This window comes from Netta rufina (assembly GCF_964035555.1).
Source record: "Netta rufina genome assembly, chromosome: 1".
In the NCBI taxonomy this organism is placed as follows: domain Eukaryota; kingdom Metazoa; phylum Chordata; class Aves; order Anseriformes; family Anatidae; genus Netta; species Netta rufina.
Window position 1 is genome coordinate 31472174 of NC_140123.1, and position 27506 is coordinate 31499679.

Here is a 27506-nt window from a genome sequence, read left to right on the forward strand (position 1 = left end):
CAACGTGTTACTTGTATGTTTTATTAGCAAAAATCAGCATTGCTGTCAGCTCATGACTCCACCTCCAGTCTTACTCAATGCTGTGGTTCAGATGATCAAATTGAGCCTCATCTGGAGGATGAATCAGAAAGGAGTTTGTGGATTTGCATGTCCTATGGCTGTGAGTCCAGCTGGGGGTGGGTCTTACAGGGAATTGAAACTTACTTGAAAGAAGTCAGTGTTGGGCTTTTCCCTAGCTTTAGCTGCTCCATTCTGACAAGGATGTCTGGGGTTGGAGGATGGAGGGGAGGCAGCAGGTACAGGACAGCTGCTGCCTCCAGTACCCCATTTTCCTCTCAGGGTTACAACAATCAACCAGAGGCGGCTGGAAAACCCCAGCAGCTGATGACATCTGGAGAGGAGGAAGGGCACCAAGCATCAGCCTACCATCAGCAGCAAGAGCAGCAGTAAGTAGAAAGGAGCCTAGGTGAGATTTACTAGGCGAGATCACTTTGCTCAAGGTACACACCTGTAAATGTAGGAATACTTTACAGAGATCCTGTGAAAGGGATTGGGCACAAAAGCAGCATGTTCTCCTGCACTTGGAGAAGCCTACCTACCAGCACTGCTTCCTAAATGGCACCTGAGGTCTTCCAACAGGTTTTGTGACAGTGTGGCTCACACCTGGGGCTGCTTATATACAATGTGTGCGGACAGCATCAGTGCTACGTGTGATAGCAGCAGCCAGTTCTGTGCGTTTGGTATTGCTGTACATGGCATCTGCTTCTTGGCATCGCTTTCTAACCAGAATTCCAAATCCGGTCCTACCTCCCTGTTTTTCTCTCTACTAATATTTCATCCTGGGAAGTGCAAAAATACTTCCTTTGGCTGCAGAGACGGATGTCGGCTGCGTTCCAGCACTGATCTGAATGCAATCCAGGACATGGAACAGCTTCTAACAACTTCATACTGACAGAAGTAAAACCAAAACTTCAGCCCTGAATTTCATTTTAAGTTTTACCGGGATCTATGCCCTGTCCACCTCTGGTTTTCTAGTGACAAGCTTAGATACCTTATAAGCTCTAACGTGCAAAAATAGTGCAAAACAAAAATTGTCAGTAGCAGGTGTGCATTTTGTGCACATGCCTAGCTGACCAAAACTAATTGTTAAAAGTTTTTTTTTTTCACCATTTTTTTCTGAGCTGCTAGTAATAATACATGTAATGTTGTTGTTATTGTGCACTGAGTTTGCTTACCTTGCTTTTTCTCCCCCATCTTTCATAATGCAGCTGATGGAAACTGGTTTCACTATCTAAAGGCTGTTTCAGTTTCCTTTCCTTGAAGAAGGAGGAGCCAGGCTGTGCGAGATTTGGCAGACTGCTGGTCATGAGCAGCAATCAGCAGCTTGCCACTGTAACCCGTGAATGACTCTACTAGGTAGTAATAATACATGGACTATTAAGAGCTGGGCTGCTTGGAAATCCTCAAGCACTTTAACAACTCACCTTCAGGAAAGCAAACAGCCATTCTCAAGTTATTCTATGTTTATTTCCTGACACTTCCAAACATGAAGGACCCTCTGCCTTGCCTTCATGCATACTGGCATATATCCACATCACAGTGAAGGCAGCTCAGGTACTTGTCCTATGTGCAATGTTTTGCTTTTTTTTTGTTGTTGTTTGTTTTTTTTCTTGGGGGTGAGCAGCAGGAGTTTTCCCATGGGTGTAGCTGTCTTTGCCCAAGGCTTGGTACAACCCCCTAGTTAAAGTTAAGTAGATACTTAATCAGTTGGTTCGCCTGAGTTCCCTGCAAAATTTACAGCAAGATTAAATATATCCACAAAGATTTTGACTAGATAATGGAATCCCTATAAAACTAGCTAAGCTTTTGGGGAAGAATAATTAAAAGTCCTGTTTCATGTTTATATGATACTTGCAGAGGGAAAGCTGGTACACATCTACTACAAGGGCTTCACACAATATTTTTCACTATGTGAGATGAAAGATTCTCTCTGCACATCTTAATAAAGCAGTAATGGTGAATTATTTTCTAAACCAGGAGTATACAAATTAAAGTCTGCAGTATTATGAAGTTAATGAGAAAGAGGAATGAACGAGAGGCTGGGTCAAAGAGGAACCATGTAATATGAGTGGGAAACAAACACTCAAAGAAGTGAACGAGATTGGGGTTTCTTCACTACCCTTGGGGAGAAGAGCACGAAAGCTGGTGAAGAGACTAGAAACACAAATTATGAGGAGAAGATGAGTGAACTTTAGTCTGGAAAAAAGGAGTCTGAAGGGAGACATCATCACTCTCTTCAACAACCTGGTAGGAGGTTGCAGCAAGGAGGGTGTTGGTCTCTTTGCTGAGGTCTCAGGTGACAAGTGATGGGACATTAGGAAACGGTCTCAAGTTGTCCCAGGGGAGGTTTAAACTGGGCATCAGGAAGAATTTCTTCATGGAGCAGGTGGTCAAGCATTGGAATGCGCTGCCCAGGGAAGTGGTGAAGTCTCCATCCTTGGAGGTATTTAAGAAGTGTGTGGATAGAGCACTGAGGGACACATTTAGTGATAGGACTTGGTAGGTCAGGCAGATGGTTGGACTTGAGGATCTTGATGGTCTTTTCCAACTTGTATTATTCAATGATTCTGTGAATGAGATGAAGACAATTAAAATGGGATTTCTTTAACTAACCCAGATGAAAGTGGTAGAAAGTATCTGAAATGCTGAAGCAGGCAGGAGGAGTCTTCTATTCTTAAAACTATTACATCTGTTGATAAATATTTGCTCTGTTATTTCAAGTTATGTTTCAAGCCAGCTCTCATATTAAAATATCCTTCCAGAGGTGGCAAAGCTAACTCAGCTTTTTGTCTCTGGGTCCCTTTGGACATGATTCTTCAAACTAAAATACTAGCACACCCTCAGAATAGTCCAGGTTTTTAGGCTCAGGGTTAACAAAGAGTTGAACAGAGAAGTTTGACAGTTAATGTCAAAGGGTGGCAGCAGAATTAAAAAACCTACAGACAAGCATTAGTTAAGAAGGCTTTCTGGTATATGTGTAGCAAAGGAAACAAGAGGGGCCCAAGAAGGATGCCTCTGTGCCAAGAAGTGGCTCCGTTCCAGTCAGTGTGCTGCTTACTATTTTCCAGAAACAGACAAGATCTGGTCTTGATGCCAACAAAGCAGGAGTCTGAGCCTCTGTTGAAGCCTGTGTGCGAGTAGGGTGTGTGTGTATGTAGTTTCCATGCAAAGTCTCAGCCTGTGCTTCAGAGCAATTGGAAGTGGGGAAACACCTCAGCAGCATCTCAGTGTGGGATCAGGTGATGGTTATGTAGACTGGACACATGAAATATGTGTGAGATGTGACATGTTAAAGCCTCACCCACCAGCCGAATCAAAGTTTACTCTTTCCCCAAAAAAGTGCAAGTTGGGCAACTGGTATTAGATGGTAATTTGTCTCTTACTTTGGAAAAGCTCTTATATGATATGTTGAGGCTGCGAAGTGATTATAAAGTGGTTCTAATTAAGTTACAAAAAATACTTGTTCAAATGCAAAATTGAAATGAAACTTCACACATCGCCCCCCTCCAGTTCTGTACAAGATGTGGTTTCAGGCTATGAAGAAAAAACACCAGGATGACAAGTGCTTGAAACTGCTTATAATAATAAGCTTGCATTTAAGTTACTTCACTTTGTCTGCTAAGTGCCATGAAATTAACTTGTAGAAAGTGAATTCCCAAATTGCCCCTGTTCATATCTATTCAGAAACAAAAGTCTGTACAGAAGAAAAGGTGGAGGAAAGTGCGGAAATTAGAAGCTGAACTATTGCTGGTGTCTGAAAAAGAAAAAGGTTGTGATAGTCCCTGCCCCCATTCAGCAACAGCAGCCTGTCCATGGTGTCTTTAAACCTGGCAAGAATTATATTGGTCCTGGCAAAATACATTTAAAAAAAATCAAATTCAAAGTAATAAAATGTGAAGATATATTGTCACACAGCTGGTAATAGTCCTTTATTGTCCAGTGTGAAAGGAGAGCAGTTACTAGAATGCTTGACTTGAGAAATGTTATTCTTTGACTGCAGGAGCCAAATCCATCAGGGCTTTCTTTCCTTCCTTTTCCAATCTTCATCCTGAATTAAAAAGAAAATCTATAGTGTTGTAGCACCTCTTAATCTTTTGCTGATAGAGTGTCCTTAGCAGTTCTTAGGAAAATTATTTTGTTTCACAATCTGAAATTTCTTCTTTTTAATAACTCTGAATTGGCCTATTAAACTGGCTTCTTCTCTAAATGCTTCCTTTGTCCACTGGTGGTACTGGTGTATGTGTAATCTGAATTACAGACAATTTGTTTAGAGTTGACTGCGGTATTTGCTGCACGGGACAAAATCTCCCAGCTCTGTATCTTTCAGGGTGATGTACTAATCTTTGCAGCACGGTGGGGCGATTCAGAGATGCCTGGCTTTGGTGTTGTCAGTAGCCAGCCCTACCTCCAGTCAAGCGTTCAGTGGCTGAGTCTAAGTAGGAGGATAGCTATGCAGTAAGATTTGGGGACTGCTGGGTTCTTCCTAAGGGGTGTGTGTGTCCTAGCTCTGCATTAGAAGACTACCTAGGAAGATCTTGATTCACGTGAGGTTGGATTTGTTCTCTTGATGCATAGCTTGATGAGGAGCTATGTTTAAGAAAAATAGCACATGGGCAGGGGGCAATGAAAGGACACCAGTACTTTGGTAGAGCGGGAGTGGAGGAGAAGCATATTGTTGGAAAGAAAGTGGTGGAAGTGGAGGTGAAAACATGCCACTAGCTTAGGTCTCAATCTTCATGTGGTAGTCTGACCTGCTCAGCTCGCAACACACAAACACCTCTGTGGGGCTTAGCTCAGCTCAGCACTGATGCTGCCAAGCCCAGTGCCTGGCCTGTCTCAATATAAATGCTCTCTGCTGTTGATTTCCAGGTGCTCCAGCTGACTCTGGCACACTCGAACACTCGACACATCCCTGGCACTGTGCTGCACTAAGGCAAATGAATTATTTGGGGACAGCATAAATACAAGTGTGTCTGACAGCAGGGATTTCATGGACTTTGTTGAGTCTAGTGTTTGATTTACTGTTTATTTGGGTTGGAAAAGATTTTCAGGATCCCCAAATCCAATCATCAACCTACTGAATCCCATCACTAAATCATGTCCCATAGTGCCATGTCCATACATCTCTTAAATACCTCCAGGGATGGGCACTCCACCACTTCCCCGAGCAGCCTGTTCCAATGCTTGACCACCTTTTCTGTGAAGAAATTCTTCATAATTTCCAATTTAAATCTCCCCTTGTGGACCTGCCATTCTTCCTGTGGTGCTATCACACAGCAAGTGCAAAGCAAACTGCTGAGTCTTAGCTGGGAAATTCAGTTCTGAGTTTCGGTTTTACTCTTTGGACCTGATTTTAACTTTGGGAAGTTCTCTAGCAGCTTCTGAGAGTTGAGATTTGAGTGCGGGGCTGTTGCTTTACTGCTTGTTTCTGACTCAAACTTTCTCCCGGGCCTGTCTCTGCTGCTGTTTTCCTTCTCACTCGTTCCCAGTGCAAGTTCACGTCTCCAGAATTTAACTCTTTGTTTTATCCTTAGGCCTCAACTATAGCAAAAATGTTGTTTTAATGAAAGCTTTAGCTAAACGGAGGGACCAGATACAGAAGTGAGTTATCTTAGCTTAATAAGCTTCCAGACATCAGCTGAACTGTGGTAATTAAGTGCACTCCTAGCCTGTGGCAAGTACAGAACAAAACCCATGAACATAGATTTTCAGTGGTAAACATTTTCTGCTAAAAGCAGTTTATTTTCGGTCTCTCATGTTAAGAAAGCTAGGATGACTGAGGCAGTATATAATGTTAAGCCCCAGTAATTCACTTTTGTGTCTCAGCTGCAAACTAGTAAGATAGTGCTGCTCATACAGATGGAAAGCCAAAGCCTCAAGCCTCCAAGCAAGATTTGTACATATGGGTGCAAAGTGTATTGCACGACTGAGGTCAAATGCTAGGGCTGTCGGTTATCATTAGCTTGTGCACTGCAACATACAGGTACCTACAGGACAGTTGTCTGCTCATTGAGGTTTGGAGTCTTGTAGTGGCAGCTTTTGTGGTGTTTAGCAGCATATGGGCTGCTCCATCAGGCATAGGAGCCTCAGTGAAAATAATATTTTGTGGTGGTGTTGACTTGACTATTCTCAAACAACTACTGGTAACTGGATGCAAAGTTCAGCACAGTGTGTCTTTGAAGAAGATTTTATGATTGTCCTTGGCAGTTTGCTCCTTCTCTTCTTTTCTTCTCTTAAAGTCAGCCAGTCTTAACATATTGTTTAATGCAGTATTTCATTTGTATCTTGAGCCTTAAGCTTATATATTAAGCACATTTACTATAAAAAAAGGAAAAGGTATGCACGCATATACCCACAGTCATGCACATAAATGTGTGCAAGTACATGTCTACATGCCTGTGTACTTTTCCTTTGTGCTTCTTTTTTCATTGATTACTGAGTAGAAATGAACCTTTTCCTTTCAGTGGTTCATATGCAGATGTATTTGGAGCCCCACGAGGGTTCCCTTCAGTCCTTCCTCTATACTAAACCTTCCTTTTTTTTTTTTTTTTTTTCTTTTTTTTTTTTTTTTCACCAAGCTTTAGTCATTTGTGTTGCTCTCCCCTGCACGCTCCTTGGTTTCTGGCTCTTATTGAATGCAGACAGCACATTGCCTAGCAGAGCGAAATATTTAGCTTTCAGCTTTGTGGCATTCATGTACTGATGCACCAGCAATATAAAACACAGTGGAACTGGAAATAGTTTATAACAGCCATTACTTTTGTAACTCTTTAAACTATTTCACACTTCATTTGGAAGGCTCCCCAGTGGTAGCTGGCTGGAGTGGGCTCGAGGAAAAACTGAAGGGCACAGCTCTGCAAAAAACATTATTGGTGAACAGCAGTTCTCATGTGTTTATTCAACTTCAGAAATAATCTATTTTATACAAACCTAGAAGAAAGTAGCGCAAAGGCTATGCCCTGAAAACATTGAAGGCTAGTCCTTGAGTAGCGTGAATTAAATGTGTCAAGTCGCCCACAGGCTTACAAATTTAACATTGCAGACATGGTTGCTGCTCAGTGTTGCTGATAATTCAAACTGTAAGCTATCTTTGCAGATTTTCTGTGAGGGTATTGTATGTTTCTCCTGATTGAAAGATTTTTCTATCTATTTGTATATATTGCTTTATAGATATTAATCTTCTTATTATTGAGATATTTGATGTCTATGTGTTTGAAAACTCATATGAGGTTGCTTTTTGAGTTTTATTCCAATACAGATGCATTCTCTTATTGGGTTATAACTTTTTCACAATAGTTAATATTTGCTCAGTCTGAGTAATTAGGCAATACATTCCCCTTTTCTGTGGGAAAAAAATAACCAAAAAAGTCTTATCAAGATTAATATGACTTATAAATGTAGAATAGGGTTTGTTTCTCTTTTATGAAGAGCTATAGCCTGGTAAGATGTTCTTCCCACTCCCAGTGACTTCCATATTCGTATTTATAAATCAACCATACCTCAAAGATAGATTTAAGTCATAGAACAATAAGAATCATTATTAGGGAACCTGAAAAGTAAAATTCTCTGTAATCTTTTCAACTTCACTTCATGTATTGGTATAAAGTACAAAAAGTCTGCACACTGCTGGTAGCTTAAAGTCTTCACATTTCCTTAATTGCTATCCAGGTAAGTAGGACAATTTACTCCAGACTTAAAGCTGCAGTGGCAACTCAGAAACTGCCTGAAATATTAAATTGAGAGGCTGTAGCATTTTCTGTAGGCTTTACTGGATCAGAGGTTCTGTCTGGACAAAGTACTAATTTGCAGTATCCCACAAACTGGCTAAAACATGAATTGAAAGCTTCTGGTGGATTTTTTACTTTATTTCCTTAAAAATATAAATAAAAATAAAAAATAAAATAAAAAATAAAATAAAAATCAAGAAAATGAGAGACAGTCGGTGTGGATATGAATTTTAGCTTTAGAACCAGTAGGAAGGTAGAGTCTATTGGGCAGCAGCTCATCTGGTTCCTCCTGTGGCTGCAGATTTGAAAAGCAAGGATGGGTTCAATCCCTGGCTTTCACCCATCCCACGGGAATCTTACTGTATGTTTGCTCTTCCTTCTCCCAGTCCCAATACCCCATGTTATACTCTGACATGTCTATCTTTCCAGAGAGACCAAGGTGAGCACTATCAAAATAGATAAGCTCACCAATGCTTATATACATGTATATACATATATATATATATATATATATATATATATATATTACTTTGGCCAAAAATAGAGCATGTTGTATAAATACTAGGTAAAAGAAAACCCAAAGTATCCTGTTCTCCTTTTTATTCCTGAACCAGAGATTTTAAATCCTCATTTGATTTTAACTTTGCTTTTATTTCAATAACATAGAAACCAAACCAGGTTTTAAACAAGCACTCTTTAACCACAGTGACTCTTACTCTTCGGAAAACAAAGCTGGGCTGTCTCTAGGTAGGTCTAGTTTCCTGTCACTGGTCTCACTTCTACCCCTTTAAAGAACTGATTGATCTTTGTTATATTTCATGTGCCATCCTTCTGAACTCCTGGATAATGGCCATGGGCAGATATCAGGAGAGTGGCCCCACCTTGGCCTCCTCCAGCCAAAAAGCAAAAGCAGATAAAGAAAATGATTCATGGCACAAAGGCTATCGTGTCATAAAGCCGAGAGCTGATATCATGGTTCTTAAACATGTGCAGATACACAGAGCTCCTCGTTGTCTTTTTAATTGAATTCCTAATTTAGAAAAAAAAATGTCATCAAGGTACATCTAATGATATAAAAACTCTTCTGCCCCTTATGCTACAAATCAGTGGGATGTCTTAGATGCAACAATGTGTTTTGAGGGGGAGAAGTATATAGTCTTGCAACTTAACCATTCCAGCCATATTTTTTTTTCACTGACAAACAGATGGCAGTGTAAAAAGTATGCAATATTTTTTTTTTTGTATGAATTTGAGAGAAATATGATATTAATACCTGAAAAAGCCAAGAAAAAAATAATACTTATTGAAACTGACCAGCTGTACAGCAGCTTGTTGGGGCAGTAATGGAGAACATTATGCTAAAGCATGCAAAGGAAGATAGGTTGTCAAAACTTCCTTTAAGTAATAGTTGAAATTGTGCAATGATGCTGGAAGGGCAATGCTGCTACCTTGCTCCTGCCTCTGAAGGCCTGGGGTTTGGTGGAGAGGTGAGGAACAGTCTCACTGGGTGCCAGAGGAAGCAGGCAGGCAAGGAAAGGTCCACATTAAAATGACACCATTAAAGCTTGCAGCTCTGTCTTTGCTAGTTTAATCGCACAAATTAATCCACATCCTCCTAGAACAAGTCTTCAAAGAGAAAGAGGTAATTGGATATAAATGCTTTCCTTCCCAAATGTCGAATTACAGTGATATGGCAGCAGGCGGCTTTTTGCACTTTGATCTCCTTGCATGATTTTCATTCCTCTTTTTAGCCTTTGTCTCAGACCTCCTTCTCTCATTACTTTTCCACAGCCAACCGAGCTCTCTCTCCTTCCTAGCTTGTCCTCTAGCCCTTTCTTCTTTCAAGGGGCACAGTTTTCATCTCTCATTAGTCTTTGTTTTCTGCTCTTCTCCTTCTGCCTTCCCAAAGATAACATCAAATAAAATACCAGTGCCCACATGTGCATCTAAAGCTGTGCCGAACGCTGCAGAGATGTGAGCACACTCTGATACGTGGAGCCAACCTCTGCTCAGTGCACGGCTGGTGAACCTGCACCCCTGTGGCTTTGCTTTTGCTGAGGTGGAGTGCAGGCAGTGCAAACTCCTACCCACACAGTATACCTTGTAGATTAAAAACCTTTGTTTCCTCCGAGTGAAACTGACATGTTTTCATCACTCATTTGATCACCTCCAGTCTCTAATACACTCCGAGCCCTGTTCTGTTTCTTTGCTGTCACGCTAGATTGATAGCTCTTTGAGACAGCAACTGTGTTTTGAATTCAGCCTAACAAAACAGGGCCTCAGCCCTTATTCAGTGTGTCGGACCTGAGGCGTGACAGCAAAATAAATATGCCTGAGGAATTCCTGGTTCTGGAGAAACACAAATCTGACAAGGAAACTGAGGCTTGGTCAGGCAGCAATTCACCTAAGTCCATGCCAAACAATGTGCCTTTGAATTTGTGAGGAGTTGAGTGCCATCGAGGCATGGGGTGGGTCAACCAACACCGGTGCTGTTCCCTATAGACAGTGTGACCTGTGCTTGAGCAAACCGTACTGGAAAACACCAATAGCGCCGCTGGGGAAGTAGTCCTCTACGAAGAGGAACTTCTTGATTTGAGGAAGTGATTTGATTTGAAACAGCTGAGATTTGAGGTCTGCAGTCTAGAGTGAGACTTAATAAGAAACATGGAGACTGGGCTAAGAGTTTCTGAAAATATTATACTTGGTATTCACTGCCAACTGCAAATATAACTGTGTTCCTAAAATATTTACCAAAAATCCCTGAAGACCTGAATCAAAGTAAAAACTGGTTCTGATATAATGTTTTTGTTGTTGTTGTTGTTTTTTGTTACAACAGCAGAACACTGACCTCACTGATGAAGAAAACCCCTTCCAGTCCAATTGTTTTTCTGTAGACAGGAAAAATAAGACATTGTTTTCTTTCATTCTAGTGTCAACTCGTACGTTTTGATAACCCCAGATGAAACCAGAAGAAATCAGTTGCAACAAAGTAAGTTGAGATGTCTAATGCATTATTTCTACTTGAATAAGTTTATTTTTGTGTGTGTTTTATCACCCTTGCAACTTTTATCTGCATCCTTTCAATACTTTTATGTCTGCAGCTGTAAGTATAAAGCCAGGGCTATGAGCCTTTGCCATCACCCTGTAGGCTTTTCTCAAGTTCAACTTCTCATCTGGCTAAACTGCACGCATAGTAAGGCTTCTTCGGGAACAAGTTTTTGGTAATAGCAGTGCTGTAGCTGCTCAAGCTGACTTGTACAAGACTCATCTGGAATTAACTCAACCCTGCATTTGTAAGATTGAATTTAGATTGGAGAACCCAGCTTTGAACACTCTTCAGGTTATGGGGAGGAGGAAGAAAAGTACAAGAAAGAAATATTTTTGAAAGTGCTCTCATGTGGAAGCTAAAGCAACTAGATCCATACCATCTGTTGTTTCCTGAATCCCTGCTTAAAGATTGTATATGGATCTTTTAATGAAGGTGGGAAAGATTTTAGATAGCAAAACACCTGTAGTTATATAAGGTCACTTTTGCTTGGCTTCAAGTCTTACTGGTGAAAGTAGGTAAGCAGGAACATCCTGAAGCTGTACAAGAAAGAATAGGCATGTGTTAAAAGTCTTTCATTGGCCAAAGTTACTACAAAAGAGCCATGAAAATAATTCTGTGTACAAACATGACAAAACACTGCAGTCCTGCACCCCTGGCTGTTTATTTGTGTAGAATATGACAGCTGAGGGAATGTCAGTCAGCACTCCTCAAGTTTTGAGCCCTCAAGTAAATAATGCAATTAAAACAATTCTTCTCAAACATCATGAGTTTGGCTGAAATGCTCTATGAGCAGCCTATCATGGGGTGGGATTTCCTTTGGTTGAAAGAAAATGGACTTTCCCTGAACCAAACCATAATCCTCTGGAAGGAGGAATAAAAGCAGGTCATCTTATAGGTGATTGCCTCTAAGAAGATAGGTCCTGCTGCCTTAGTAAAGGTCTATTTGACTTTGTGCAAGGTCTCAAGCGTGCAGAGTGCTTCCATTTTCAATATTCACAGAAATGGGGCCTCAGTGAATCCAATCCCAACCTAAGGGCTTGTTTTAAAGCTGAAATAAGAAGCTGGTGTCAGTCTTGGGGCTCTTTAGAGACCTGCCCATGGACTGGCTTTATCATGTTAGAGAAGAACTGGTGCTAGCATCTGTTAGCTGTAGCCTGGCATTAGATAATACGGTTCATGTGTTTAGTACAAATGAGTAACTGAGGTACTACTTTAAAACACAGCTCATTTTCTCATGCATTTTGTGGACTTTGATATGAAATGAATTGCCTTTTTCTCTGTCAGTTAAATCTGGGGAACAATTTAATCAACCAGCCATCCTAGAGCATAGGGCTGGCTCCACAAGTCTCCCAATGCCTCTGGCTGCATTGACTGGATTTCCAATGAATACACTGAGAGCTTGGCACCCAGCTCATCTGCAGACATAAATGGTGAAGTGTCTAAATTTGAAGCTGAATTGTGCATACCTCTTGTTTTTATTTAAGAAACAGGGTCAGGAGGAAAAAAGTACTTACCATATGGTTTTAAGTTAACAAAAATATTTCCTCTCCATCTGATTGTTCCAGTGACTGTGTAACCTCTTGCAGGGGTGTCTGCATGCCTTCAGAAAAAGTGGGTCTGTTCCTAGATGAGTCTTCACTGTTATACGCAGCTAAAGACACTATGTGCTTTTTAGGATGGCTTCTAACTTCCACATATTTGTTTCTTTTTGCACCTGTTCAGTTGCTAAGAAAGAGCTAGATGAGCTGGAGCGCTGGAAGGAAGAGCACAGGCTAAGGCCAATTAAGTTGATTCCACAGAGACTGGGTAAGACATTTAAATCAGCTATTATGAATTGGAAAATCCGTACTTTTTGTTTTATGCAATACATATTATATATGCTCACATACCCTTTACGATATAAGACATCTTTCACTGTTTTTCTCTTATACTACTTATTAAGGAGATTTGGTGTTAACAAGGGCTGACACGAGCCTGCTGTATGCGCTCTGTGCTTTTTGATGGTCATAACAATGAAGATGTTTCTGAAGCAAAACAGCACAGAATGTCACTCAAGAAATTTGTCAACATCAGTGTAGAAAATCTATAGTTACATTTGGGAAAAAAGAAGTTGATGAGCCCTTCCGCTGGTAATATTGATTGGTTGATGTGTCAGAGGGGCTGCACATATGGCATTAGCATGCAGGTGGACAGCGTATGTTGGAGACCCTCTGGTTATCCATAAAAAAAAACTCCTCTGGTTTAGGGGACAGTACACATACTTCCCTGATTTCTGGCTCCTGAAGAGGTAAAAGTGATCCCTGAAGCTTCAGGCATTTGCAGGCTACACATGCATGAGGCTCTGTATTACCAGTTTTATAAAAAGGTAAGGTAAATTTACAAGGGTAGGTAAATGAAAAACAGGAATAAAAAGCTGCATGAACTTAGGTCACACTGAATTGAGCTGATGTGTCTGATAAGATAACCAACCTTTTTTTTTTTCTAGACAAGTGAGAGGAACTGTAGTAGATCTCTTCAACTGTAACCACTATAAAGCATTTACTATAGTGCTTTGGGACAGTTAAGGTTTTGCTTTTTTGTTGTTGTTGTTGTTTGTTTTTTTTTTGTGTGTGTTTTAATTAGAAATTGAAAGAAAAAAGCCAACAACCCACCGTTAGTTTTCTATAGAGAATAGGGTTGCAGGTTGTGCTACAGCAAGGAGAAGGTTATTAGAAATGCTTTCAGGTATCAGTCTTCAGACCTATCTTGTTTTAATATCTTTCTTTAATGTCTTTGGCACAAAAGGTAGGAGCAAGCTGATGAAACTTGCTGACAAGACAAAAGTTGAAAACATCGTTCTTATAGAACATGATGAGGATATAGAGCAGCAAAGTGGGATGACCTTGAGGGCCTGCATTAGTAGAAATGGGGCAAAATTCATTATGACAAAATGAATGATTATAATGATGCCTTTATTAGTTTTATAAATGTAGAGCTCCTCTTCCTTCTTTTGGCTGTTGTAAGGGTTTTGGGGGTGTACACTGCAGGTTATTGTCTGCCTTGACCTCCTGGGAATGAAGCTGGTAAGCCATGCTACCCAAGATCAGTCTGGGGTGGCTTTGTGCACATAAAAATTGATACCAGGTGGGAGATTTCAGATTCAGAAATCTGAACTGTCTTTAGCCCAGATTTGTTTCTGGAGTCAAGGTGATGCTGGTTCCAGTTCCAGCCTGAGTCCCAGCTGTTGGCAGTGGTGATCCTACCTCTGCAAGTTGGTGTCAGGCCTTGTGTTTCCCCTCCCACATGCAGTCGTGTGGCCAGACGTAGTCTTGGTGAGTTCATGTGTACTAGCTGCTTCCTACCTGTGAGGAAGTCCTAGAAGATATGCTTGTGCCCCAGGAGGATCACAAAGTTTATTGCTGAAGAAAGTGAGATCTGAAAAACAGAAAGTTGGTGTGTGGTGTCTGCTCAGGAAGTGTGCAGGCTGGCTGCGTGGCTGGGGACGTGGTGGGAAGCCTGCAGTGGATGTGGGGGGCCTTAACTTCCCTCTGATCTCACTGCATTTAAAAACTTCCCAAGGAAAGAAGTGAATTTAAAAAAATAAAGAAAAAAAAAAAAAGATGAAAAAAAAAAGAAAAAAAAAAAGCTTCTGAGAGAATTCAAGGAGGTTATATGAACTCTTCAGACTCCATCTAGCTGCCACTTAGAAAGACCCCTGGAGACCGAGACACATGCACTATGTTCAGTGTTTCTGCAAAGAGGAAAGGTGCAAAGATTATTAGATCTTAGCATTCCCAGAGGAACAAATTTGGAACAGAAGAGAGCTCAAGGAGGGAGAAAAAAAATCTAGCATCTCTAATTTCACAACTGTATGTACTCATTAAGGTAAAAAAAGTATCCAATGTTATTTTCTCAGAATGAGTTTAAGAGACTACCCATCTAGTCCAAATCACCAGAGAATTCTTGAAGTTTCTTTACACTTGTGCTTTCCATAGGGAAATAAGTATTCTGGATTTCAACTCTGCAGTATTTGACTGGCAAACTTTCAGGTACCGTGGAGGGATGAGAGCAATGAATGATGCAAGTGCCACCCTCCTCCATAAGCAATGAGTGGAGGAAAAAAAAATCATGCCTGTTAAATGCAATGGCCTTTTTTTCCATCATACTGTATAAATTTGTCCAGTCATAACTGATTAAGGAGGTATTGGGGAGGCATTGGGGAGGCAAGGACAATCCCCAGACATGGACTGTATATCTCGAAACAAGACACTGAAACTCATGATAAGGAAGCGGCAGACGGACAGAGAAACAAACGTAAGGACTATAAATCTCAAAACTGGACATTGGAATTCATTATAAAGATACAACAAACGGAAGAATTGGCAACAACCAGCTCTCGCAATTAAGAAACATGCCAATTCAGCAGATTCTTGACCAAAGGTGAAAAGTACACTGTGAGGAAGACTCGGGGTCTTCCTCCCAGAGACCCCTGCCCACGTCCCAAAGACCCCTGCCCACAATTCTTGGAAGGCTCTACGCAGGCGCAAGGTGCCAAAAGGCTAATTAGCATGAGAAGCGAGGGAAGGCGGGGATAGGTAATGCATATGTATAGGTGCTTGTAGAATATTGATAGATTGATTGTATAAATTCAAGACTGCTTTTTGCTTTGGGTATGCACGATAGGTGGAGAGATCACCCGTGCATCCAGCGCTGCAATAAAGAATATACCACTTAAAGGAATTTCAGCTTCGATCTTTGAATCATAACACAACCTGACTTTAGTGAAACATTTGACAGATTACAGTCTAACCAACTTGAAGGAATTAAACCTCTCTGAAAAGCTATAGGCAATGGCAATTAATGATAAGTAAAATACTTATTTAGATCTGATATCTAGCAATACATGCAGAAACAGACAGTGAACACAAGTGTGTTAAATGTTGACAACAGCAGGTTAGAAAGAAAGAAATACCAAGCATCTGGAAGGTTTCAGAAGTTGTTTAGTAGCAATTTTATTTCCCAGACTTCACGATGCCAGCTGTATGCTTGTTGCTACTGTAAGCTTGTTGCTTGTATCCTGCATGGCCAGTCATTCTTGAGTGCTCAATCCTACAGAGCTTTTTGTGTGCATGAGAATGTTTTTGTGCTTAGGGAATTGATCTCCCACTTGCTGAACCTCACAAAGTCACGTAAAGATTGGCTGTCTTCCATTAGTAAGGGGAGAACACTACTTTTAGTCAAGGGTGATCCATCCTAAAGGATCTAGCATGGTTGTCTTATATTTCAGGCACCCCAGGTAGCACAGATTGGTCCACCTGATCATATTGAAGTAATGGTCATATAGTGGGGAATTTCACAGAAAATCAGTAGGTGTAAATATAGCCTTCATCCTCAGAATGGAGTGGGGACTGCTGTTGTTTTTACTGTTTGTTTGCTTGTTTCCAACAACCAAGGGAATAAATTATTGAGTTTCCTACAGCAAGAAAATACTTCAGAATATAATAGAGCAGAATAATTGAATCAAAAGCATTCCTTCCCATCCCTTGGTTGCTACTAGCACTTTCTATTTGTTCTGCTTTCTTTTTTTTTTATTTTTTTTTTATTTTTTTTTACTTTTTTGTTTGAAGCCTGAACATCACGGCCAGAGGTCTAGATGGTCTCAGTAGAGAGTCTTTGCCTCTGGAAAGGACACCTTCTGCTAGCTGGATATGAATATGAGGTCTGTGGAAAAGGTTTTGATTTCCATTTCAGAAAGGAGATCCTTCCTCAAGCCTCATGATATTGCTAAGAAGATCCTCAAATGATAGCATCCCATTACAGCTGGTAGAAACTCCAGGCTCCTAAACTTGATAAAAGAGAAACTCTTGGCCAGTAAAGTTTTTGATTCAATATGTGTGCATGATAAACTGAGCAAAGGTAGGGTGAGCTAGATCTGAAAATCAAGACTCATCTGCAAAGCATGACTGATCTTCTGAAAATGGAATAGGTCCTCAGTAAACTGATCATATACAGTAGGATATATTTGCTGGTAGAGTGGATGATACAGTGGATGCTCTGCAAATAATAAGCTAGTGCTTTTGACGGATGGATAAAATGATCAAAAAGGTCTCCTGCCCATTCTCTTTAATGTCAGACAGCTACTGTAATTATGAAAAATTTTCTGTAGATGCATACATTCAATTTGTTATATTGCTCTGTTCAGAAATGACTGGCATTTTAACTTTAAATGCTCATGCAAAATGCAATTTATACTTTTTTTTTTTTTTTTTAAGGTGGAAAGGAATCAGAGGCTGAAGCAAGACAAAAACAGCAAATGATGCTCGTGCAATCTAAATACCAACAAAAGGTCAGGAAGAATAAATTTGTTTGTTTATATCAGGAATCCAAAAAAGGCTTTTCATGAAGTGTTTCATATGGCTATAAAATGAACTCACAGCTGCTCAACAAAAGAATTTCATGAAACCTGAAGGAAACAGCAGAAAACTAGAAACAAATGATCTTCACCAAAGAAAATGAGAAATCTGCCCATGAATATGTATCAAACAGTATCACAGATCATATCTAAAATGATAACCAGTACAGTTGTAAAGACACTTATAAGCCTTGCTGTATCTTCCAGCGTGCTGCCTACTGTTTCACTAATTGATCAACATACCACCCCCATCCAGTGCTAGGTAGTAGATGTGTTGTTCCTGTTATGAAAGGTATAAATGCTTTTAAGTTATCAATCATCTGTGTGATTCCTTGCATGGATGCCCATTCATCAGTCACAGATTTCTCAGCCTTTCCAAAGCCAATATTGGAGCAGCAGTTACACAGCCTGCTTTATTCAATGTCTCTAAGAAAAAATCTGGAAACTTTCATCAAATACACTCCAGTTTTGAAAGACATTGTACAAGAGTCATGTTACCTTATGTGTTCTTTTTATGTACATATGGAAAATATTTTTTAATTTTAATTTCATACAGCACAAGAGAGAAGAATACATGAAAGCAAAAAAAGCAGCTGAAGAAGCTGAAATCCTGAAAAAGAAAGCAATTCAGAGAGAAAAGGTAAAACATGGTTACCGTAGATTCAGAACCAAATAGCAAAGTTTATTTCTTGATGCTTGATTTTGCTGAACTATGTGAAACAGGCTCATTAAATGAAATGGTAGTCCTGGATAACATCAGGGAAACAGGAAATCCGGTCCTCCTTCTCATAGTAGCTCACTGAAGAATATCTAGCCTGGTTTTCTTTGGGGTTTGTACCTTCCTTTGGTTCTTCAGAAACTAGCTTTGTGTTTGCATGCAACCTGGAGAGTTAGTAGAGAGAAAGGAATAACACTAGGGTAGGGGCAAATGTTGTGACTAGTGATACAGCTTATACAGTTCACTTTGGCATGAGCTTTCTCTGTAAGATCCGATTGTGGCAAGTGGCACAAAGACTATAGAAATCCATAGCTGCTTGCTGTACACACAGAAAGAACAAAAGAAAACCCAGCCTGTCATGGTGGAAAAGGCATCCAAACATGAAAAGGTCATTATAGTCTAACTGCATTGTGCTGACTGCCCCCTGAATTCCTAATGCTTCTTCAACCCCTCTATGGCTTGCACACTCAGGTGCATAGCTTAAATGTAATTTCTCTTTTCCTTCTAGTTTTAACCATATATCCATATATTGACACCAGCAACAGCTCACTTTCAAATCGTCAGTTTTATTTTGCAAGTGTTTGTCTCTTTCAGTTAGTTATTCCCACAAAGCATTTTCTCATACTGTGTGCTTTATAAACCTTTGTAAAAATTCATTCATTTCTCCTTGGTGGAGACAAAGTAGCACTTGGTTGAGAATGTACCATTTTTAAACAAAACAAAACAAAACAAAAAGAGGAGGGGGAGCATGATGCTGATGTTTATGATAGTAATGAGGGAAAGGGAGATTTCAGGTTTGCAAGTTTTGTCTCCATAACAATAAAAATGATCTTCTGTGCAGAAGCTGAAAGCTGAGTTAATTCCCAAATCATCGCTACTGGATTGCATACAAGGAGATGCATAAACAAAAATAGCCTTAATTGCCTCTAGATGAAGCTTAGTCTGTTCCCCGTCTTTTAGTGGTTAGCATTAATCTTTGTGAAAAAGCCCATACACAATAACTCGCAGGGACAATAAATAGTACCATCTGAAATGTTTTTAACAGTTACCAGCTCATGTATAGCTCCAGAAGCAGTGATGATAGCAATGGTAGAAAGGAGATTAATTATATTTTATTCAGCTATTAAATATATGTTTTTTGCCCATGGGCATTGGACAAGAAGTTGTTGCAAGACTGCAATAACTTCTAGTTACACCTAGAAAATATATTGATATATTGGTTTTGTTTTCATGCTCTTTAATTTCCTTACCTTCACACCGACAGATTATAAAATCTTTATAGGTGTTGTAGATAATAAAACTGTAACTATCAGTTTCTTCTAAAGAAGAGTGCAACATCATGGTGAACATCTTCGCCAAACAAACTGTTTAATTTGAATAAATAAACCTACACCCACAAAGCAAGCAAACAAAACTGAGAAGCATGAAGGAGAACTCTTAATCTGAATTTGTTTATTTGTGTTGTCTACCACAATAGTAATTGAGCTGATGAAGATTTCTGCTTGGAAGACATTAGTATATTAAAAAGGCAACTCTGTGGTTAAGAAAAGCATGCTAGAAAGCCACTGAAAGATGTTGATTTGCATATCTCACCCAGATTATCTCTCACCCAGAGAGCTAGACATGACAGAAAGGGGATCCTAAAGATCTAGTGCTTTATGTACTGGTACTATAGGCTAACACAGGGGGCTAATACAGGCTAAAACTTTTTTTTTTTTTTTTTTTTTTTTTTTTAAGTCATAGATTTGTAGACCACTGAACCAAAGGGCATTGGCTGAGAGAAAGTCTTTCTGCAAATTCACAAGCCGCCTTCTTCCTGGGCAGTCCTTCTTTTGCTCAAGGTTATAATTAATTCAACAATGACAACAAAACAAACTGATGGTCTGAAAGGCTATCTGCCTTTATTGTCAGGGACCCTGAAACTTCCACAGTTGGAGAGCTACTCTGCCAACAAACTTGAATGGTGAAGCCCTACAGACTAATGTGTCATGACAAGATCAGGTGCTGGTGCTCAGCTCAGTTCTCCCGTGACTCTCAGGACGATGTGCTGTAACCCAATGCTGCCTGTGAACCTAGGAGCTGTTTATGTCAATAAATAAATACTAGTTTTTTCACAGAAAAGCAACATCCACTCTTCCTTTATCTTTGTGACCAAGAGAAAAATGGGTATTTGCCTAAGCTGTACCCAAATGTGGAAGGTCTGTGTGACCACGTGTATGAGTCCACCTGCCTGTCTCTGTTGTTCTTTAATTAACCATGAGGGTAGATGCTGGAATAGCAACACTCTTGGCATCAACCTTGTCTCTCTCCAGCTGCCAAAGAAAAGAAGGGGGATCCTTCCCCCACCATTCTATATACCACAAGACCAGTCTCTGTGTGTAGCATTGAGCAGGGATTTGGGATTACTTTTGCTCAATGTCAGCCATATCATCCTGGGACTGCTTTGAGTTGTTCATGGGGTAACCCAGGGTTGCATGAGTTCGTCTTTTCCTTTCGCTTAAGCTAGTGAGCTCTGAGTGCTCACAGAAATAATTTTGGAGAGATTTTGTAATGTTAGCAAGGGAATTCCTATTTCTGTATTTCTCCCTAGTGCTGAGATATGTGTCTGATCTGCAGACAGTGTGGGAGTACGGGAGAAGCAGTGTTGTTATTTGCTCATTAGTAGCAGGCATCTGCAGCTTGGTGTCTTTTGTACAGTTTTCACATGACAGATTTTGACCAGACTGAGCTATAACTTACTTTGAGTCTTTTGGATGAAAGGACTGTCAAAATTCCCAAGAAAATAAACAAGTGGCTGATATTTGGCTTCTTGATTTTTAAGCTTTCTGTATACCAAATAGCGTAACTTCAGTGTGCTGCATGTTTCTGTTTCCTGTCATTCAGCCTCTGTTCCTGTTATCCTGCCTTTAGCCTTTCCTGTGTATATTCTAAATGTTGACTAAATATGAAAAGGTTAGAAGATTTGAAGTAAAAAGGCTGAGTGTAATTTTACTGAATGCCACTTTCTCACTTCTACTCTTACATTGCATAGTAACGATCCTGCCATCTTTAGAAACTGTCCTGTTTAGAACAAACTGTAATTTTATTTTATTCTTTATCAAATCATGTGCTCTTTAATTTGACTGTGTTAATCATCACAAATGGCCTTTTTCAGGAATTTGTTAAGACCAGGCACTTTACAGACCTTCTGCTAATGCTTTTCAACATGTTTACCTTCAATATCACAGCTGTTCCACGTTTGGCTTTGTTTTTGAAGACCATGCCAAATGTGAAGTGCTCTGGCAATGTCTACTGATAGATTGTCATTAGTTAGAGAATGTCTGAGTCCCGTTTCCCATCATTTGTATGCATCCTAAGCAAGGGTCTCAGAGTAAACTTCCGAAATAGGAACCAGTTGCACCAGCCACAAGTAAGTAATTTGAATATGCCGGGATTTTCTTCAGGCAGCCTCCTGGTGGGAGAACGGCTGGAGGATATTTCCTTCTTTTTTATCTAGTGGATATGATACTGAAGGATTATATTTATTACTGTGTTGTCCTATCTCGGAGATAGAGCAGGGCAACTCCAGCGGGATTTGGATTTGAACTTAAAGAAGGCCTGCAAGATGGTCCCATTTCAAACTGTCTTTCAGAGGTGAAGGCACCAGATTTCATTGTTGAACAGTGATTGTGAAAAGTCTGGGAACTCACTGATGCCATGAGGGTATCAGCATCACCTTTGCCAACAGTAGATGCCATCGGATTCTTTGTCTTTCCTTTCTTCCCTTGTAAATTGTTAAGCTGCACAGATGGATGGGAGTCTTCTGCCTAAAAAATCATCAGTCTCTGGATGGATGGGATAGGAGCAAATAAGCTATTCTTTAAGCAGTCAAAATTTACTCATATTGTGGGGTGATATGCCTTACTTTAATTTGAGTTTTCTTTTAGTTATGTCAGTACTTCATACATTCTACTACTGTCTCGACATCCCAACTGCCTGAGCAACAGGACACCTTATTCAGAGATTTGTCTTTGTTCTTTTGTTTAATTTCCCATTGCCTTTTTCCAAATAACAACCTCTAAGTCATTTGTCTTTCAACAGTTTATATCATTGTTACACAACACAGTGGCTCTTTTCCTGTCTGCATACATCTGACAGGATTTTTTTTCTTAATCCAACACATGCTGAGAAGGAATTTGCACTTGTTAGGCAAATCTCTTCCAGACAGTCATTCTTTATCCAATTAAAAAATGCCCACCCTGAAATCACTGAAGGCAAAGTAATCGAGTGACTGGCAGTAAATTGCAATTTTTCTGAAATGCTATTGATTGTACTACAGAAAGAAAATGATGGGGTGGGGGAGTTACAGTCATATTCCTAACATCAATTTTCTTCCTTACATCCCCTGACACACACATACACACTTTTCTACCTGGTCTTGCACAACACCTCCACCCAGGTCCCAGTGTCATCTCTCGTTTGGGGCTCTGCCCAAACGGGCCATTCCCAGCTACAGTCCCTTTCTCATTTCTTTAAGGTATTTTCTGAAATTTCCAGGGCACTTTGTTTAGAGCAAGGTCTGGTTGCTGGGTTACGAAACAATTGCTTTTTTTTTCATCTGAAGGTGGGAGGTGAGCAGAGTGGCAGTCGGAGGTGGCAGTGCCTGCTTGCTCAATGTGGTGCTAGCTGTTCTGAGCCTCAGATAGGCGCTCTCCTTGCAGCATCCCCCCACCAACCTCAGAGTGGGAGCCTTGTGCTCAAAATACAGCAGGGCTGAAATCACGGTTTGGCACTTCTGATTTGTTGCTTTTAATACACTGAACTGCCTTTTGACTGCTCTTCCCACTGGACCTACTTACAGCCTGTGTGTCAAAAAAAAAAAAATTGGCTGGCCTCCTTTTGACTGGAATTTAGCTTGAGCTACATATTGCTGCTGCAGAAAGTTCTCTAGCTTCTGCTCTATTTTAACATTTTATTCTGCTTCAGTTTGAGGGATGGGGTAGCTCAGACTACCCTTCCACTGGAAATTGTGCAATTTTATGTTAAAGGACCTGATCGCTTCTGTGGTATCCAGATTTGCCCATGAGTTTTATGTTTCTTTTTTGTGTGTTGAGACTTTGGTTGACTCTTGCACTGGACATAGTATCTGAGGTAGAGTTGGATAAGCATAAATGGATAACACTGGATGAGCCTAAATGTCTCACATCCTCATCAGCCTTAACATTTATCCAAACTGACCAGTACCTGATGCTCCTGAAGGCCACAGGTCCATCTTCTTGAATCATTGTCCTTTCAGTGTTACAGGGCTATGACTGGCTTTTGTGCTCTGGTTCTCATCCTCTACCTTCTTACTAGAACGTGTTGCACCAGATGTTAGGAGAGGTGGTCCTAACAGTGGTGTGAGAGTCATTAAGGTTCACAAGGCCCCTTATGAGGGTACACATATCAGCCAGGAGCATGGTGTTATTTTCAGACTAGTTTCTTGATGAGTTTAGTAGGAGCTGTTTGTCTGGTCATGCTTGAATACTATAAAATTGGGGATGGGGTCACTTGTGCACCCACCTACTGCTATTGTTGTTTTGAGAACTAGAATACAGAACTGCTTGAATTGAAATAATCAATATTTTTTTTCTTGCTGACTAGAAATCTCAAGTATGTTTTCCTGTTTTTAATGTTGTAGGCAGAGAGACTTGAAGTTAAAAAAAGGCAACAAGAAATGCAAAGAAGAGAGATGTTCCTTGAAGATCAATATTAGTGAGTAAGATTTGAAACTTACTATTTAAATGACCTCATTTTCTTGTCCTTCTGGTTTTGGGGGGGTTGAGCTTTCTTGTTTGTTTGCTTGGTTGGACGGTTTTTCTTTTGGCTGGTCTGGGGATCAGGAAGGGTTTGGCTTCTGTTGTTGTTCTCACTTTTTTTTTTTGACTTGATATATTCCAAGCCTCCTCCATATCTTATCCTGTGAGCTCTTTGGTTCAGTAGATTTCTCTTAGCTTCTCAAAGCATACACTTTGAAGCAAAAACTGTGAGTTATAGACTGACTTTGTGCTTTCTTTCTCTAACTGAATCAATATGTGATCATTCAATCCAAGACTAATTATCAAAGCAGTATCTAAATTACATCTCCACCCATTTATTTTAGTGAATAGTAAAGAAATCTAACCCACATGGAAAAAAAAATGAGGACTCTACATTCACTACAGTTCTACAGCTTAGATGTAGAGATCTGCAGTGAAGACCTGTTTCCCAATAATCTCTCTTTAATATCAGATTTAGATAGGGCTTAAGTCCTGACATAATTAATTCCATTGGCAATGAAGTTCCTGCCTTGCTAATTCACTCTACCCTATTTATTTATTTTTAACTGATCCAAACTAATACTATCACATAATTAACACACAGTGCTGTTCAGTCACCTTTACCTTTTTTTATCTTTGACTCTTGAAATTACTCACCTGTGTTTCTAGCATGATTGATTGGTCTTTCTTCCTCCGTGACCTTTGGAGAAGTCAGTTTTGTCCCATGCTAGAAGCTCCACTTCCTTCATCATTTGCCCAGACTATGTTCTCTAATCTATAGACATTTTAGAGATTTCTCACTGATCTCAGCCTTTCTTGACATTTTTCTTTTATTTCTTCCTGTTTAGCTTTAGGTACAGCTCTTTCCTAAAATATATTGCTAATGTTCATCTCTATGTATTGGCATTTTGCCTGCAGTTTGTCCTCTGCTTGTCCCAGCATGGATTTCCCCTCAGCATACCCTGATTCCTCAGGATTTCTGAAGACCCTGCAAAATGTTTATATCTCTGCCTTTTGCTGAGAGATACATTCATGCTCTTTGAGCCTACCCTGAAACAGCCTCATGAAATCTTTTCAGAATGGGGTCCTTAGTTATGGGACTTGCTTTTTCCTGTGGGCATTGTGAGGGTCCTTACCTTCCTGTTTTTTTTGTTTTGTTTTGTTTTTGTGTTTTTTTTTTTTAATTCTGTTTTTTATTTTTTTTGTCTTAAGTTTTATTTAGTCATGAATGGAGACACATCTCTCCTTTCCCCTCATCTCCTCATTTATTTTTTTTTCCCCTTAGGGTGAAAGGAATTCTGCTGGTTAGTGCTTTTTCTGTTAAAAGTAAGCTTGGTCATGTCAAAAGCAATCCCAAATGCTCTGGAACACCTTTATGTGGGCAGTCAGTCTGTCCCCAGGTGTAGCAGGGGCTCAGGCTGGCTGAGCACTGAGAGGAGACTGGCTGGCAGCCACTCTGTCCACTGATTTAAGAGAGCATTGTGAGTGTTCAGCTGGAGTCATCCCAGGAAACCAAACTGACTGACATGACTGAAATTAAAGGTGGACTGTTGAGCTCCATTGCAGCAGAGATGTCTAGCTGTCAAAAGATTATTTGTATATACTGTTTATTAAACATATACCAGGAGAGTCCTGAAGATACTGAAAGAGGTGAGCTGAAAGCCTACCTACAGCGAATGCAATTTTGGTTAACCGAAAAAATTTCATATTGTACAAAATAACATTACTGCCTTCCCTGGTACAATGAAATCCCCTGATGGGAAGAGGAAGGGAGGACTTGAGCAGTAATGGATTTACTACCAGATGTTGAAGTCATTGGTAAGACACATTGGTGTTTCGGAGCACACCATCCCATAGTAATGCGAAGATGTTGTGTGACACTTCAGATCTTTCCAAGTAACTCCACTGATGCACTGCTATTTATTAGAAAAGTGCTTGGTATTTAAAGCAGTTGTGTGCTTTTGTGCACTATGCAAAAATGAGTGACTCATTACTTCCATCATCTAAGAGCCTTTGTCGAGTGGCAAAGAGAACAAATATGAGGTTGTGCCCCTTTCCTTACTGTCTGTGCTAGAATATTTTGATTTCCTTCCCTGCTCGGGAGAGGTCATGCACTGCATATAAAGCAGTGACCTCTGCAAAGCCATGTCTGCAGAGCCATTTCAAAAAATAAGCTGCCTTGTTAGTCTGTCTTCTGCAAGCATCTCTAGCTGCAACATCAGTGTTTTCCTGGGGAGATCAATGCCTACCAATGGTCTCATTAGCTGGGAAACCTTTTAAATTGATCACCACCATCAGCTGTATCTTTCTCCACAGGGTACAGCCCGATGAATACCTCTCTGGTATGAAATGCTGATTGTATTTGATATGGAAAGGCACATATGGTTCTCGTGTCATTAGCATGCTCTGCAAATAAAGCATAATACTGCCCAGAAGTTCCTTGTTCTGATTAAATTCCTGTCACTATTAAAAACACGAACTTCTCAGTGAAATCCCTTTTCAAAGGGTGTATACATGAAATAAGCAAATGCCAAAAAGAAAAATTGCCTGCTGCCTTGTCCTCTGCCTGCAGACTGCAGGTATTTCCTATCTCCTGAAACCTTTGCTAGTGTCTTTCTGTGGAGCTGGCCCTTAAAAGTCAACTGCATGTGTTATCACAGTTGTTTGAGTAAGAGTTGAGTTGTTTTCTAAGGTTGAGTTGTTTTCTTGCAAGAATGAGGTCTAGGCATGCATGCAGAGTGTTGGGGAAAAGGCTGCGAGTCTTTTGAGGGAACAGCTGGATGAAGGCTCTATCTGAAAGTCCAGGCGACTGAACTGAGTAAAACTCACAAGGTATGTCCTAAAGTAGCTTTGTATAAAAAGTCCAAAAAACATTCAGGAGCAGACTTTGGGCTGAAGGAATTGCTTCATGACAGGATTGCTGTGGTTGGTGCTAACACCTGAGGGATTTATTGGTGATAGCATTGCTGTGGCTCTGCCTCTGCAGATACCAGATCTAGAAAATAAAGAGTATGTGCACGCTTCCCTACTGAAAGCTACTTATATGGGAAATGGAGCCCTTTCTTCTGAGTAATGGTGTCTTGGATGCATTTTACATTGATGGCCTGTGGTAGAGGCTGTATTTCTGTCAGATTGCATTAAAAGATAATAAATGTGTAGTCCATGCTTTGCAATTACCTAATCCTTGTGAGGAAAGGACTGAGTGTAATGTTACAAATGGGAATGAAGAAGAGGTTAGATGGTTGGCCCAGGACTTTTCAGAATGTCCCTCTTTAGTTAGGACACAAAATTTGTCATTTAAACAACAGTAAGGGATAGACAGCTCGTGACTTGCTTTTCTCTGTGGCTTGCATGAATGCTCTGTGTAAGCTGTGTGCATCTGAGCCTGAACTGTAGGCTATCTTTCCACAAGGTTTTAGCCCAGCTCTCTGATAAGGTGCTTTCACTTAATTTGAATTTGACTTCCCAGAAACTGTAGCGTTGGATGTAGTCCACTGCATTTCTAATAGCCATCTACCAATTTATGTAATGGGAAAAGCAGTCTACACATAGGGTTTCTTTTTAATAGCACATGACGGCAGTGGTACAACTTCACCCTTGCCTTTATACATGCATGTCACTTTTTTTGTGAAGGTTGCACTCCTGTAAAAATTCCTGGCACTGTTGCACTCTGGTACATGTGTGTGCTTGATATATTCAGCACAGAATTTGGAACTGGAAACACAATTTGCCAGAGTGCCTCTGAGTGCATATTCCAAACACAGAACAGGAGCTTCACCAAACC

The 27506-nt window shown here is 40.2% G+C and overlaps 1 protein-coding gene across 1 annotated transcript in view; it reads left to right on the plus strand.

The window, feature by feature from the left end:
* Positions 1 to 261: 261 nt before the first annotated feature.
* Positions 262 to 27506, plus strand: part of EPSTI1 (epithelial stromal interaction 1) — a gene marked incomplete at both ends in the record, with an annotated part of 43432 nt that continues 16187 nt past the window's right edge. The window contains 6 exons of the mRNA XM_084284930.1: positions 262 to 446; positions 10718 to 10776; positions 12559 to 12642; positions 17088 to 17161; positions 17784 to 17867; positions 23605 to 23678. Coding sequence (XP_084141056.1) covers positions 262 to 446; positions 10718 to 10776; positions 12559 to 12642; positions 17088 to 17161; positions 17784 to 17867; positions 23605 to 23678 — 560 coding nt within the window. The remainder of the gene's footprint in view (positions 447 to 10717; positions 10777 to 12558; positions 12643 to 17087; positions 17162 to 17783; positions 17868 to 23604; positions 23679 to 27506) is intronic.